This window comes from Carassius gibelio, chromosome B9 (assembly GCF_023724105.1).
Source record: "Carassius gibelio isolate Cgi1373 ecotype wild population from Czech Republic chromosome B9, carGib1.2-hapl.c, whole genome shotgun sequence".
NCBI lineage: Eukaryota > Metazoa > Chordata > Actinopteri > Cypriniformes > Cyprinidae > Carassius > Carassius gibelio.
Genome location: NC_068404.1, coordinates 18,311,900 through 18,329,042, shown reverse-complemented (window position 1 = coordinate 18,329,042; position 17,143 = coordinate 18,311,900). Strand labels below are relative to the sequence as shown.

General features: G+C 36.9%; 1 protein-coding gene and 1 long non-coding RNA gene across 3 annotated transcripts in view; both read right to left on the bottom strand.

Moving 5' to 3' along the window:
• The window catches only part of LOC127965434 (uncharacterized), a 42,086-nt gene extending 26,003 nt beyond the window's left edge, over window positions 1-16,083 (bottom strand). The window contains exon 1 of one of the 2 annotated variants that reach the window (XR_008155297.1): window positions 15,345-16,083. This is a non-coding gene — a long non-coding RNA (uncharacterized LOC127965434). The remainder of the gene's footprint in view (window positions 1-15,344) is intronic. The other variant, XR_008155298.1, reaches the window with a different exon arrangement.
• LOC127965433 (zinc finger protein ZIC 2-like) lies at window positions 9,604-14,418 on the bottom strand. The gene is made up of 3 exons (XM_052566251.1): window positions 12,467-14,418; window positions 10,945-11,108; window positions 9,604-10,594 (listed from the first exon to the last, which is right to left on the bottom strand). The coding sequence occupies exons 1-3, from the start codon at window positions 13,443-13,445 to the stop codon at window positions 10,400-10,402; spliced, it is 1,338 nt and encodes a 445-aa protein (XP_052422211.1). The 5' UTR covers window positions 13,446-14,418; the 3' UTR covers window positions 9,604-10,399.
• Window positions 16,084-17,143: the final 1,060 nt, after the last annotated feature.

Sequence of the window (17,143 nt, the reverse complement as noted above, 5' to 3'; positions counted from 1 at the left end):
CTTCAAATAGCTTTCCTCCCCTTTGTTTTATGTGCTTTTTGTGTACGGCAGGGCAATATCTGTCAGGAGTGCCACTCTTTTAATGCAATTCCCTTTCTTCAACATCATTGTGAACAGCTGTCAACAGTGTTTCCCATTTATTTGTCGAGTGCTAGAAGGATGGGGGCCTAGCAGAATCCCCCAGTTCGTCAGCAAGCCCACTGGGGACCATCTTCGCTCAGACTTCCCACGCGAGCTATGCGTGAGGTGGGAAGTAAATGCACTCGTTTCCCTTCCAGCTAGGCGCTGTTTACTTTTCAACACCTCCTTTGAGGGCCGCATCCCAGAGACCAGACAGCCAAGATATGGTCGGGATGTCGCTACACAACACCAATTTGTGGAGTAGTGGGTTCGGCTCTCCATGTTTATAAAGTCGTCCTCTGCCTCAGGAGCATCCGTGTGATGATGAGATGTGCCGCCTCAAATAAGAACACCTCTGTGTTCTGTCCTTCTCACCATAAATATGACTGTCAGGAGTTTGGGGACGAGCAGCGTTTCTCATTGTTTTTGCCACTTGTGATTTGTCAAGAAATCAATATACTCATTATCACCGTAGCTGCATGAGTGTAGCAAAAGAATGTATGTCAGATGCAGAGAGGGAGATGCACATGTCTGATGCATAAAAAAAGCAGGAGTGTTAAGATGACACCCGTGTGTAAGATCGGGAATGACATCACCTATGTGTGTGAGTGTAGATGACTCAGTCAACCCGGACTCTACTGATGTTAAATTGTGGCAATTAAAGGGACAGTTCATCCAAAAAAATTTATTCTGTTATTCTCTCACCCTCATGTCCAAACCACATTGAATCCCACGTTTAATTGTATGGACAAACAACATAAATATATTATTTGTGTTTAAAAAAAAAAGAAAGAAATTCATACTGGTTTGGAACGACGGGGAGGTTGAGTAAATGATGACAGAACTTACATTTTAAATGCATTACTATTAATTAGATGTATTGCAAGTATTAGAAAATAATTACATGTATTATGCAATAAAACATTTAACCAGGTAAATGCAAACATATGCATTTTATCAGAATGTTACTGTTATTTTTTTACGGTTCTAGCTGAAAATATTTCACATCATTTATCAATATCTTACATATTATAGTATTTGTTATATAAAATGTATATTTTAAATAAATATTCATATTTATATTTAAATATCACATATACTTAATTTGATGAATTTAAATAAATAGTTTTTATCGATGTCTTTATTTAACTTGTTTTATTTATTTAATGGACAGTAAAAAGCAACAGGAAATTAAAGTAAGAACGAAGGCTGTGACATGATATGAAAGCTTTACAGCTCTTTATATATTGTGAGCAACAGCTACAAGACATATTGGAGACAGAATCTTGTTGAAAAAGTAAAAACTTCTATGGAGTCAAAAAGTCCTATTAAATTTATTTTAGTCAGATCGACAATTATAGAGAATATAATTTCTGTTCTGTTTAAAATGTAAATTAGATGCGTGGGGGATTAGCTTCAGGTTTTATCATGTTATGCTGCCAATTTAGCAATGAGATGACTGTTATGAACATAATGTTCTTTCTGGTGAAAAGCAACATTATTGTTCTTCTGAAATAACACGTCCAGATACATTGACTTTGTTTGAGCTGAGGTCACGAGGGAATCATTAAGATCAGAACTGTCATTACGATACATATTTGCACACATAAATTTAAATCTGCCCCATTCATTCAAATCACCATCACTTTGGGCATTAGCTAACGTTAGCGTGCATTGTTGTTCTAGACATTGACATATGTCAGGTGCTACCTGACTAGCCACTGATGAGCTCACTGACCATGATCGTCGAGACTGTCAGGGGACCCTGGACCTCCAGCATGGAAACTTGACGTTCAGAGTCAATCAAATGAACTCCTTCCAGTCCACTAGCCTGAGCAATGAACAAGCCGCCCAAACCCAATAGCTTGGAGCTGATGACATCGATGGAGCGATCCCACATGCACCTCATGGGGTAAGACATACATTGATAAATATGAACAATGCCATTGAAAGAATAAAAGTCAGTTCAGCATAATGACGATAAGTCAGAGATATGCTTTTTTTTCTCAGTGCCTTGAGCATTGTTTTGAAGCGAAGGTATCAAATTGGACTAATATTTGCAAGAGACAGATATGTTATTGTAGTATTCAGAGAGCTCCACAGGCGCACGGCCTCCTCATGTGACGACCAGACAGTGAAAATAAAAAAAAAGGATCAGTTCTACAACTTACGGCACAGGAATCCATTCTGCACAGACTGCTACTGTTTTGATGTTCATCTTCAACCGTTCCTGGTGTTTTAATAACCTGTGGAGGGCCACTTGTAAACTCTTGATGTGGGCAAAGTCAAAAACTTGTAAGATATTAGATATGCGCAGTAATATCAAACCAAATCCTGGGAGCACCAAGGTTTTTTGCTTTCACATTTGCTTTTAAGATTTAGTCAAAGGTGCTCAATGAGAAAAGTACGAAAGAGACAGCTGGGAAGAAGCTTATCTGCGATGGAAGAGAGGGTATCTGTATGCACCTTGATATTTTGAAAAGAGCCATCAATACTCATTTCTGTCAGCTCGTGTGAATTCTCCTGAATGGCGTTTGCCTGCTCTAAGTATCATTATACGCAAGAATAACAGCAGGAGAGAGACGTGGGGAGTCTCAGATACAGCTTATCGAAAGTACGAGTTTTCAGAAGACTTTGACTGTCTCCATTAACCAGTTGAATTAAGTGCTAAAACTAATTCATTTTGACAAAAAAAAAAAAAAAAATCATACTTTTCCTCTATGTTTTAGTATCTCACGGTTTTTTGTGTTTGGCAGAGTTTAGGTTTTTTTTATTTGGTGAGAGCAGCTTGTCGAGTCCAATTACCCTCTCCTTTTTAAAGCTGCACCGTAACTTTTTTTGGTTAACAATGATCTGAAATCAATATTTGAGAAAGTACATAACCAGCCAGTGTTCGAATCTCTCACCTTGCTTTACCCCTATTCACAACAATTAGGTTATAATAATGTTTTCTAATTTGAGTGGTACTGGTAGGTTTTCGCAGGAAATTAGAGTGTGCTGCTGCGTCATTACGTCACGTCTGTAAACATAAAGAAGTTGTCCCGGCTACTAGGCTATGGCATGTGAGGATCCTGCAGGTGGCGGAATTTAAATATACACACTATATATACATAGTCACCCAATGCTGATGTTGTTAACATTAATTATTTGAGAATAAAGGATAACAATAATAATATTTTGCACGGTTTGATGTGATATGAGCTATCAAATCTTTAGATTAAATCACCATTGGTAGCGTGATTTACAGCAATTTTTTTTTCCCTCAGTTGGTCAGAACAAATGTGGCAGACTTGTTACTTAACTGACTTCCACACATTCTTCTCAAAACACTAGATTCTTCCGAGCTAGAGCCGTGCTGGTGCACAACCCAATCAAGGAAGATAATTCCGCAAACAGCTGCATTTGCAGGTTTTCAAACAGAGATGGCGACAACGAGGTAAAACTTACAGACTGCAGCTTTAAGACTGATCAAAATGCTGAAATAAACAGGTAACTCCAAACCTTATGTCGGTTTCCATAACAAACACAACATAAAGGTGGAGAACATGTGGGGTTCTGTTCCATTAAGTCATTAAGTCCTTATAAAACCAAAGTCTGAGAGCATCTTTAGCCCTGCTGCTGCCCTCGGGCAGAGAACCGCTATGTTTGAAGATCAAAGTCGTAGAGGTGTGACTCTAGGTTTATATGTGCAAAGAAATTGAAAATTTCCCTAAACTGGAGGGGTCTGCATAAAAAAAAAAAAAAAAATAGGCCGCAGTCCAGTAATGGTTTTCAAAAACAGGAGCCGCACCTGTTTTAGCAGCGTTCTCAGGGCTGAGTGATAAAAAGTGCATCTTTTGAATCGAGTTTTTGTGAGTTAATGACTTGCGTCATTAAACTTCAATTAGTTACTCAAATCTGATGTCCATCTGTATGTGTGTGTGTGTGTGTGAGAGAAATCCACCTACCACTGTCAATGAACCATTACAGAAAATAGAAAAACAAAAAGCTACTGTACCATGTAGTGATGTATTTTTCTATTCATAAACTTATATATAATAATTAGCCTACTGAAATAATTTTTACTGAATACTCTTAATGTGTACTTGGAATAGAGATGTAACCAGCCATTTCCCAGAAGCTCTTAATAGTGTAATACTGGAATATCAGAATTATTTAGATCTAGCAAAACATCATGTGGCTCGTGGTGTTTGCAGTGTAGCATGACTGTACTTCGTAATTCACACTCCACTCCACTTGTGTGACTCACACTAACAAAATGACTCCCATGAGTGAAAAAACCTCTTTCAATGTGATCGTATATAAAAGGGAAAGTGTTTAGCAGGGGAGGTTTTCAATGGCTCGGTCATGTTTGTCCTGAATAGGCGGTTCCAGCTTGGATTTCCTCCAGGAATTAGGCTTTTTGTTTGTGTCTATAGGCCAGAAGTGACAGCTATTCCTGCTCGCTCAAAGTAAGCTTATACATTTGTCGTGAGAAAGGCTGTGTCTACGTCCACTCCTCATGACATGAAAGTCTTGCTTTTGTAACAGGAAGCTCAACTGTACATAGACTTCCACATAAACATACTATAAGAGAGGGGTGGTCTGAACAGCCAGACAGATTTAAATTTAAAGTCTTAATTAAATTAAATGTATTGTTGTGTTCATTTGTTTTTTGATTGCTTACAAACGTATTTAGAAATTTGGCACACTGACAAACTTTATACCTTTCTGTAACATTTTTTTATTTTATTTTTTTACATAAAGCAGAATGTCTATCAGTAAAACAATTAAATAAGCAGGTTGCCATGCCTCAAACCTGTGTCTAATTTATTAATTTCTCAGTTCATGTGTATGGAATGTAATGTAAACTGGTCATGATGAATGAAATAATTAGATGTGGCTTAAAGTTAAAAGTGAATCTATACGGCACATTTCTCCAAACAATATTTTTTATTGTGCGTAAGACGTCTGTAAATTAACGTGAACCTTGAACCACTGTCTAATTAGTTACGTGTAACTGTTTCTAGTTCCCCCCCACTTTATCAGTGAAAAATGTACACAAAAGTATCGACATTAACGCATTTACATCATTAAAAAGGGTAAAAAAGTATTTGTTAAAATAAAATAATAGTTTTAAAACTACATTCCGCCATGGCGCGTGACAGGCCTGAATGACAGACACATTAAAACATGGTACAAGCTAATGGAAATGTTCATTTTAATCGAGGTATGACATATAACAATTTATTCTTAATAGAGATATTAAAACAACGTTTCACGTTTAAATAAATTAGTTAGTTAACACATGAGATTTTAAGTGAGCGTTTTCTAGAGCCCCTGCCACTTTCTCTGCATCCTTTCCATCCTCTTCTTTCTCCAATGACGAGTTTAAATGTATACGTTGCAAACATGTTTACAAATAACATGTTACGTAATGACATGTTACATTAAGCTATAGCACTCCAATGATCTATGAACATGACAAGTGTCTATCAATATTTTGACCATGTTGTGTGTTCAGCAGTTGCCGTTAGCAATGTATGTTTGAAGCTTTCGAAATCAAAACCATGTTGTTTTATATTTCTATGTTCAGCTTAATCAGTTTGGATTTTGTCAGCTCTGTATTTGTTTTCAATTTATTTCTTTATTTTACTCGATATAGACTAGTAATATTATATTATTAATAATAAAACACAAACTCTATTGCACCCCCCCCCCCCCCCAAAAAAAAAATACAGGCCTATGTATCTATATATAGGCCTTTGTGTTTACGTGTGTGTGTTGAAGTTATTTATTTTGCATTTGATTTATTCAATGGACTGAAATATTTAATATTTTCAACAACAACAACAACAAAAAAATAGATTTTTCTCACAATAAAAACGTTTTATAATTGTTTAACTCTTGTATCAGCTGTTTTACAGCAGTCAATGGAAATGTAGTCAGTTATAACATTTGCTCTATTCTGACGTCTGGTAGCAGAACATGAGCCCCAGGAAAATTATTCGTTTATTTGTCTGTAAATTCATTATGTTCAATCGCATACATTTCAGATGGTTTGAATTTAATCACCATTTAATAACAAACACACACACACACACATACACACATATATATATATATATATATATATATATATATATATATATATATATATATATATATATATATATATATATATATATATATATATATATACAGAAAATACTGAATAAACTGTAGCTTTAGCCACCTGAGTGAGGATCTCGATTAGAGAGAGCTGTGTAGCGTTGCGACAGGTCACATAAGGTTACATGGACTCTCTGTGTTCCATAGGCCATGTTGTTCACAATTTGTCTTCATATCACTCAACCCAGCGCAAAATAGATTGATATACATTTGAAATTTAGCAATGTTGAAATGTGTGTTTATGTTTTTATTTGGCACCTCCTGTTATCAAAGCACTTTCATTTCACGTTTTTCTGTTCTTCGCTTTGGCAATAACTAATTCATATTTACATACATCAAATCATAAAAACCATAGTTCGGTGGAATTCACTGCCAAATCATTTTCGATTAGCTAGACATGGTTACTCAGAGTTAAACGTCAATCACAAACAACCACTAGATTTTTACAAGCCCGTATAGGTTTGATTTGATACAAGATGGCACTGAGTTTTAACTTAGGCAATTATAATAATATTAATAATATAAATAAAACCTTTCTTTAAAACTTAGAACCTGCATTGATCATTTACTTTTAATGATTTCATTTTTGATCTGCGCACACGTTATAAACTAAACGTCCGACCTGATTATCTTCTATCTTTCCTGATTTAAATATCAATAATGTTTTTGAAACATTATTCTAGTTGCTTAACGAGACTATAACTCAAGGCACATTTGGCACATAGCCTATACGTCTGATACATTTTTGTCTAACAATAATCAAAATAGACTATATGTATATATATATATATATATATATATATATATATATATATATATATATATATATATATATATATATATATATATATATACAAATGCGTACATACTAAGTTGAATAGTTGAATAAAATAATTTATAATTATATTTTATAAAAGAAACTATAATTACAACTGATAAAGACAGGGGTAGATTATACGGCGAAATAATATGATCCCAAAACGTCTTTCGAACTGGTGTTCCAAATTAATTCTAATAAAAAGAGAAGCATACGAATTAAGGTTGGGAGAAAATCTCCATAGTTCACTGTTATTTCATTCTGTGTGTGTGAGAAAACCAGTGTGACTTCTGTGTGTGTGTGGGGGGGGGGGGGGGGGGATTAGGAGAGAAGGAGACTGCGCATATATGTCTGTGCATATTCCGCAGGTGTGGATGAGATCGGCTGGAAAATGAAGGCAGCCATTGCTCTAATCATTGAGAGTGAGGTTATTTCCACCGCCTAGGAACAATACAGCTCTTGGTTAAAATTTCAGTGTTATTTAGTAACATTTTATGACGTTATAAAATCTAACATAAAGTATATTTATTTTTGTTATTATTATTATTATTATTCTTTTTTACTTAAATGTAAATGGTGAAGTTTAGAAAGAGAGAGAAAAATAATAATAATAGTATTAGCCAGTGTTTTGTTTGTAGGTGGTATCATATCCCTATATATGGTCTGTTAAATGGTAGCTCCATTGTATGAGCTCTACATGCGGGAGTTGGCAGCCCTCACCAGTCTCATAATAAATAAATAAACAATAATTATTAAAAAAGTAAATAACTTTTGAAGCATATAATGTAAATGCAATTTCATGAAAGCATTAATTATTATTATTATTATTATTATTATTATTATTATTATTATTATTATTACTATTATTATTATTATTAATATTGTTTTGTTTCCTATATTTGTTTCATTTAACTGTTAAAAAATCCTATAAAATAATGATTTGAATCAAAATGCCTTTTGAATTTTCAGGTGAACTTCGAAGAAATTCAGAAACATTGCGTTTTAAAAATAATAATAAAGTCTGTTTGAAATTGGAATGTACAGTCTTGAACAGTAGGCCTACTTTTTTTCCGTGGGCAGGTTTTTCTACACGGATCAATATCAGAGCAGCATGCGCTGTGAAGGAAACGCCATCCAAGCTCCGCAGGACCCTGACCTTTCACTCTTCCTACAGGTCACACCATCCTCCCCTAAACAGGTCAACACACCAACACACAACTATGTCAAAGGATGACTTAACAGAGAATATTTATATCCGGCGGATAACCAACACAAGCCAACGAGTGGGCGATTCAATCAACAGCCAATAAAGCAAGAAAAGATTGTACCCTTCAGCCCATAGGCAACTGCACATTAATAATCAGTGTTCTGGTGATTTCTGAACGGACCAACTGGCTTCTTGTGGGTGGCTCCAAGTTGTATTTCCTGTGAATAAAATATGAAGGGTATGTTCATGTGCCCATCTCAAAACACACTGTGGCACCGGGTGGTGATTTTACAGTCAAAAACAATAGGAAAAGCGTCTAACAGCCTATCCCTTCCCCCAGGATTTACACACATGAATAATAATTTGATTCTTCACCATCTAAAGTTTTACACATTAGAGCTTTAACACAGATAGTGTCACGGATACGATCGCTCTCGAGTACCTCCAGTCTATTAATTACTCATGCTGGAGGATTGTTTTCTTGCTGTATGCCAGTGATATCATCATACACACACACACACACACAAAATAATAATAATAATAATAATAATAAATAGCCTGCGACAAAATTATTTTATAATATCATATGCCGCTGTTAAATGTATTTTATTCCGTTTTATTATTCTCGCATCTAATTGTGTTTATGCATCCTCTGAGCGCCGAGAAAAGCACTCTAATTTAAATTGAAAATCCGGGTTACAATCGAGTGAACAAGTCGCACGGACTGCCAGTCCCCTCTTAATTTTGCAGGAAAAAGTCACCCCCTGTCCCCCAAAGCTTGACAAGAGTGCCAGAGTCAAGTTCAAGTTCACGGCCACTTGATTTCAAACTATATTTTATCCCAAGTGTGGAAGGAATGGCGACTGCGGCATTATCCAAAATTAAACACATGCGTCTTAAAAGAAAAAAAAAACGGAGCTCTCAAACAGCGGAAAGGTTTATATTAATAGGAGCCTACTGATAATAAAAGTCTGATCAGGTTTCCTGTGTATTGGTTTTTCTTTTTTTCTTTTTTTTGCATACTGCTCTCGGTATTCCTGTGTATTGTTGCGAATTTTCTATTAAAATGCTAATTTCTTTTAAAATGCTGAAATATGTCATTCAGTGCTTGAAAGCATTAATGTTTGAAGCGTCGAACTGTGTGTGGAAAGATATTTAAACACTATCTACCCAACCAGCTGAATGCCTCTTTTGCTTTCAAACCACTGTGTAAAATTTGGTTTAAAGTCTAATTAGCCTAAAAAAGGGCCTAAAAGTTATCAAAGTTTATCTATATAATGAGTAGACAACATGGAAAGAACATGACGCGTTGTAAAGATTGTACACTTGCACCACGTTTTATTATATCTGTATGCAGTAAAATTTTTATCACAATAATGGAGAAAACACTTCTCAAACTTTGAACAAAAACACATAGGCTATAACAAAACAACTGCCCCTGTTCAGCCCATAATTGTACATATTTATAGTAAAGAAACATTCTTTATAAATATTGTTTCATCTGTAGCAAGTAAATACCATAATTTAATTACAAATGGATAAATATGGCAGTCGATATTTACAAAAAGAAGGGTGTAGTTACAGATATTTAACGGCACGACATTAATTTGCCCCACAATCTTCCAAATATATTTCACAATTCAAACTTGCAAAGCACAAAACATCACAAGTTAAGCCCAGCAAACTAAGATATACATTCACAAGCAAATATTGTGTCTGTCTTCGTTAAATGTTGACTTTGGCACTCTTTCCAGTTAATAGTTGTTTATTTTACAATCAGTTTGCCCTAATGGAATCACAATATTCATTATGATAATACAACTTTATGGTAATATGTGCACTAAAAAGTCCAGTTAGAGAAATAGCTACCATTGAAGGAACATCTATACACCAAAAAACCGACAAAATCTATCACAACCATTGGGAAAGAGAGCGCGTAGTATGTACAAAAAGAGGACGTTTCGTGCTTTTGCGCACGGTTCTTCTGTTGATGTGAGAATGTTAATCCTGCTGGACAAGCGCATAATATAGGAGCGTTTGTTTTGTACAAGCTGTATACGGATCTCCTGGTTTTCTGAAATGATTCCTCCTGGGATGGCACAGTCTTAAACATACCATTCACTGAAATTGGACGATAAACTGCTGTGGTTGTTGGAACTGTGGACCACTGAGGAAGGCGACAGATTGTTGTTGCTTTGGGTCTCAGTGGAGGGGGACACCAGACCAGGGGGTGTTGAGGACTCATAACCAGAACTTGCCGCTGGCGACGAGTCAGATGCAGGTGGGGATGACTCGTGAACCTAATACACACACACACACACACACACAAAATAAATAATTAATGATCTTTGGAATGAATCATGAATAGCGTGTAGCCTATTAGAAAACTGTTCAGGGGTAAATTCTAGACAAATCATGAGTTCGTTCCAATATGACAATATGAGTGAACATTTGACGTCAGTTCTTACTTTTTCAATATGCATTAGCTAATGATCTGCTATGCATTTTGAAATTGAATTGTGTTTGCTAGTGTTATTTTAATTGTGTTTAAATTAATTACTGCTATAAATTCACAAAGTGGCTCGAAGCATACATTTTGTGACATAATGCATATCTCATTATGTATTCTAGAGGAATCTAGAGGAATTACCTTCATGTGCTTTCGAAGAGAGCTGGGATGAGTGTAGGACTTGTCACACATTTTGCAAAGATACGGTTTGTCTGACGTGTGAACGTGCATGTGCTTCTTTCGGTCACTGCTGTTCGCGAAGCGCCGGTCACATCCTTCAAACTCACACTGAAATGGTTTCTCCCCTGAGAAGAAAAAAACGTTTAAACATTTAAAGTTGAATTCCTTTTAAAACAGTGCACATCACTGCCATCCTAGTCCACTTAAAAATAACATTTATATGTATGTATATACATAAACAATTCGACTTAATACTAAAAATAAAATAAAATGCTCAGCATTCTAAATAAACTTCAATGAATTAACTCGAGGTTATCTTATCATATGCACGTAGTTGTAAAGCAGAGATGCCTTACAACGACACAGGGGGTCACACAACCACATCTACAAATATGACCATCGTAGAGGTTACGCTATAAACACATATAAATTTAATTTTGCTGATAACTACGTTTGCGATTATTTACTTTATTTAGCAATCTGTACAAACAAAATAAGGGGGAAATCAGTAACATAACACCATTTTCTATTTTCAACGTTCAGTTTTTTTTCAGCCCCGCACAAAACTTCGCCATTTGCTTAGAAATAATCAAAATGCAATTAACACCTTGACAAACAGGAGGCTCAATACCTCCGTGTATTCTAAAGAGGAAATTGCTTAAATGTGCAACACTGGTAATGGCCTGTCTAACACGACTGTCAATGCAATGGAAAGAATAACAAAAGGCCAACATATCGCCCATTCCTAAAGTAGGAAATGTATTCTTATTTGTATGTAGTCCTTTTTGAATTGGTAATGATCTGTATTCATTTTGTAATCCCTATGTAGCCTACGTGTGTGTATATACGTCTGGCTGAATGGTCTTGAAGCTAATCGTTGTTTTTTTTTAATGGTTTCATGAATATAAAGTTCACTGTTCGTGTGGATATATGCATTGTTCCTAATTTTAACAATTTAAATACACCCTAACGCGGTCAAAAACATGCACAAACTGGAGTAATTTCAAAATCCTGACGTAGTCACCCGAGTGCTCGGGCATTGGTCCACGCAAACGTTAAACCGGTTGGAGAGATTTACGGCTGCTCTGCGCACGCGATGAGCCCTCGAGTCGCCTTTGACCCGTTTAAAGTTTATGAACCACAAACCCTCGACAGTCTCTTACATAATTCAGCACATTGTTGCAAAACATCGCATTTACCAGGCACAACAGTTTTCAGCCGCGTTCACTGACACGAATTGTAGGCTGTGTGTGCTTACGGCATCCGTTTTCTTTTAAAGATCTAAATCTGCTTTAAGCGTCGATCTAAATATGCGCTCTCACCGTCTAAAAATACACCAACCTACATTTTTTCTTAGAACGATTATTTGCGATGCTATATTGGAGGGTTATAAATAAGACCACTCTAGATCCAAAACAAATGCAAGACTTACAGATAGGCTATTAATATGGGAAGCGCGAGCAGAAATAAATATCATAATTACCTGTATGTGTTCTCTTGTGAATCTTTAGGTTTTCTGATCTCGCGAAGACTTTGCCACATCCAGGGAACGGGCAGGGGAACGGCTTTTCTCCCGTGTGCACGCGTATGTGATTGACCAGTTTATATTTGGCTTTAAAAGGCTTGCTTTCGCGGGGACATTCTTCCCAAAAGCAGATGTGGTTGCTCTGCTCGGGTCCTCCAACGTGCTCGACCGAGACGTGTGTGACCAGCTCATGCATGGTGCTGAAAGTTTTATTGCAACTCTTCTTCGGATTGCTGAGCTGTTCCGGATCGATCCACTTACAGATGAGCTCTTGCTTAATACACTGCTGCCTCATGTAGCGAAAGAAGGCACCGGGGTGATGGTGATGCGCTGCCATATTCATCCCCATGTTCATATTCATGGAGCCGTACTGGTTGTGCAGCTGAGCGGCTGAGTAAGGGTCGGTCCTCGGGCTGGAGACCTGGTGGTACTGGTCTGATCGCCCGAAAACCTCCCCCGGTAGTCCGAGTCGCATCTGCCCGTTGAGCACGTTTGGGGAGCCGTGAGATCCATGCTGCTCGTGGATGCCAGGGAACAGAATGTGGCCTTGGCTGTCTGTGTGAGAGTGATGGAGCGAGCCGGCAGTGGGGCCGAAGAGTGCGTGCTGGCCTCCCGCCGGTGACGATTCCCCGAATCCACGGCTGCGAAAGAGAAAGTCCCGCGTGGAGTTAAACGGCGAGCTCGCGTATGGTGTGACATGAGCCGCGTGCGCACCCAGAGCCGCAGCGGGGTAGCCTGGCGCTTGGCTCGTGAATGCAGAACTCTGTCCGGGCGAGAGATCGTGGTTCAGTTTAAATGCGCCCATGTGCGCCGAGTCGACGAAGCTGTTCTGAGCTAAACTCAAGTCTCTGTCCTGCATCTCACTGGAGGAGTGGTGATGCCTGGCAAAGGTGCCCACTCCCAAACCAGGGAACTGATGCCCAGTGTCCAGTAACATGCTTTCGTTGAGCAAAACCAGTTCTCGTTCAAGCAGTCTATGCGCGTCGCTTCAACAAAACATGTAACGAAATAAAATCGAATGAGCTACAGGAATATTAACTTCCAGATTTGAGAACACGACATGAGGCGATGAAGTTCGATCCGCTCATAGGGAAAAAATCGCTTTGCGGGTTAAGTTAGACTATATTTTTTGTGGACAACTTGTTACTCAAAATCCCCAAATGCAGCGAAATGAAAAGATTCCTCTGCGCGTTGCCTTTCAAATTGAGTCGTTGTCGTAATTTGCGGATTACACGAAAATACGAGTTATTATCTTACTGAGTCTTCCTTGTTCTTGAAGCATCTCGAATTGGAATGTTTATTTCTTTCCCTTGCCTATGTTTATCTCGGAGGGTCCCTCTTTCTCAGTGGACTGGCACTACCTCCTCTTACGCCCCCTTTAACTGGAGCCCGGTCATTCATTTGACGCGCTCTCATTGGCCGCCGCTCCTCATCAATCCCAGGTGCCCCTCCAATCGAACGCACTCCTTTGGCAACTAATCGCTGATCGCCATCTTCCACCGACAATTACCGCCTACTTTTCGGAGAGCCTTTCGGGCAAAAGGTAGAAGGGGAGCAAAAACACTCGCGTTTAATCAGACCGCTTAAAAAAATCTAAATCATTTGCCACGCGGGCTCATAAGAGTAAGTGTAACCCATAATTCTTTGATGAACTTCGCCACTACAGTTTTCATAATTACTTAATGACTTAAAACGTGCAATATATTTTGGTTCTAGCGAAATCTAGATAGTTACTATCGCATAGTGTAGGCTAATCCAACAAACAGGCAGGGTTAAGGTGAATGAAAAGCAAACTCACAAACCTCGCTTGAGGTGCTTTCTCAATCTGCACGTGAGTATGACAACACATTATGATTTAAAACACTAGATCGCATCTAGTTTGAGACTGTGTGTTGCTCAGCATTTGAATAAAGGACGTGCTCATGTCGCACTGAGTGTTGATGGACACATCAAAAACAAACAGAGGCGTATTTATACATATATTATACACATATTTTCAACATTATCCTAGTGAGACATAAAGTAGCCTACTAAAAATATAATAATTGACATGAAAAATAAGAGAATAGTTGTCGCAATGTAGCTTATACACCATCGTCATTGGCATCAGCATCATCCTTACATTTAATAGGCTGCTTTAATTAAATTACTGCATTAAAAACACATTAATTCGTAGCCAAAACGCTGTTAGACCGAATCTGAACCATACTGTGTTTCCTCTAACAGAACCAAACACTCCACATAAGGTTTGAAACACGGTAAATACAACAACAACAAACATTAAAGAATTCTTGTAAGCTAGGGTACCATCTACATTTTTCCTATCAGTAAGTCTCATTTTTAGGCACATATAATGCGCATACAGAGTATTCTAAATATTTTAGCACATAAAAAAAAAAAAAAAATTGAATATAGCCATTTAGATGAGATTACATTCCCATGTCAAAAAACACAATATGATATACCTTTAATTAAAAAATAAATAAAAAATAAATAAGCCGTGACGTCACGGACCGAGAGCCTGGTCTTTCTGCGAGAATAAGGTATAAGGAATAAGGTAAGCTGCATTATTTAAAATCAAATTTAGCCGCTTTTTGTGGTTGCGGAACAGGCGTATTCGAGCTTTTCCTCGCCTATGTAGACTACACTTTACACTCCCTGACAAAAACCAGACCGCTCAACTGAAGTTACCCTAGCACATGTGGATGGGCCGGGGTTACTGCATTACGGATTCCAGGCCAATGTCCATAAACCAATTCGGGGTCCATTTCTAATCTAAGAACACGTCCTACGTGCAGCATATTTATTAAATGTTAACATAAGGAGGTTTACTTACAATTTCAATGAATATATAGTCCCATGAAGTCCTGTTCCAACGCACAACACACTTTGTCTTGTCTTTCCTCTCCTCCGAACGCTTTAAGCTGTAAATAATAGGGCGGAGGATGTATAAAACTTTGGGAATTCTGTGTGCCTCAGCTCAAAGCCATGCTGTTTGAACGTTATGTACCATTCTTCTAAGACTATTTCTACCCTCTCCACAGGAAACACAGGATCTGATCCAAGTTCAAAGTCACGTCGGCCGACCTCTCTAAGAAGTTCTTTATTTCTCCAGAAAACCACAAAAACCTTTTCCCTTTTCAATGGACAGGGAGAAGAAAGAGAAATTAGACTGAGAGTGCAGTCGGCCTGGAACACATAGCCGCAGTTTTTGTTCTTCTTTTCTCATGTAGCAAGGAAGGGAAAAAGTTCGAAAAAGCTAAAACCAAACACACAGGGAAAAACTAATTTTATATATATGCGTCACTACCTAAATATTAATCTTGATTTTTTTCTCTACATGTAAAAGCAAAAAATCCCAAATAACCTTTAATTAAAATACATGATTAACCATACCCCTATAGTTACATGAATTATGGCTTTCCATTAATGTGTAAGGCTCTTAGACGAAGGCGTTTCTTTTAATTTTGACATTGTCAATATGGTGACGCATTGTTGGTTACTTTTAGTGACCTTGGGTATTGCAGGGTTGTTCGACCTTCGACCCGTGGAGACCACATATGCTACCCTTTGAACTTATTATTAAATCCTCACTGTTCAAAGGTTGTAATAAAACAACTTTTCCCTCTGTTACATCGTTTAATAAATAACATGCAACGAAAATTCACATTCACTCACAACAATGTAAACATTAATTAAACATTTATTATTTATGACTTTTAAAGATTCTCTTGAACACGATCTGTTCGTCCAACACAATTCGTTGGGATGTCGTAAATCTCAATTAGAAAGCATAAATTGTAATGCTTCCGTCACATTAACCGGCATACATCGTGGTTCAATTCATTTCAAATTAAGACCCTTGACAAAGCTGACAGGCATGATGGCTTATGCAGGAAATCACAACACTTTCAGATACTCCAGGTACAGGAGAGATACGTGAGGAGAGATACACATGCTTTATATACATAAAAATAAAAATTATCAATATATATATATATATATATATATATATATATATATATATATATATATATATATATATATATATATATATATATATATATATATATATATCTGTATATTTTTTTTTTTCCTTCTACAAGAATTGAGAAATTTGGGTATGTAGTTTTACCAGAAATGTCTGACCACGTAAGTTGATAAATTTCAAATGTATTTAGGATGTTTTAAATTGTATATTTTAGTGTTGTTAGAAAAGCATGTGATTTCAAATTTGTAAGCAGAAATGTTCATTTTTGTTGAGGTTTAAGGGTGGGTCTGTTTAACCTTCTTCTGTACTTTGGTAATTAGTTTTTGAAATAATTATTTGGAATATGGTAACAACTGCCCTGAAGCATTTTAAAAGATGTCTTTGAATTAAGACATTAAATCAATGGCATACACTTCCTGCTGAGTTCAACATGGACTCTAAAAGGGCGTGGACGTGCTACATGACACACTCGTAAAGCACACACATACAAACATAAAATTAAATGTCAAATCATATGAAAAGTAGCCTAATGTTTCTTATACATTATTCTTAAAAAAAAAAAAATACTTGAGGAAAAAATAAGATAATATATAACATTAAGAATTATGTAACAGAATGCTATTTGGAAAGATTATTGACAGATT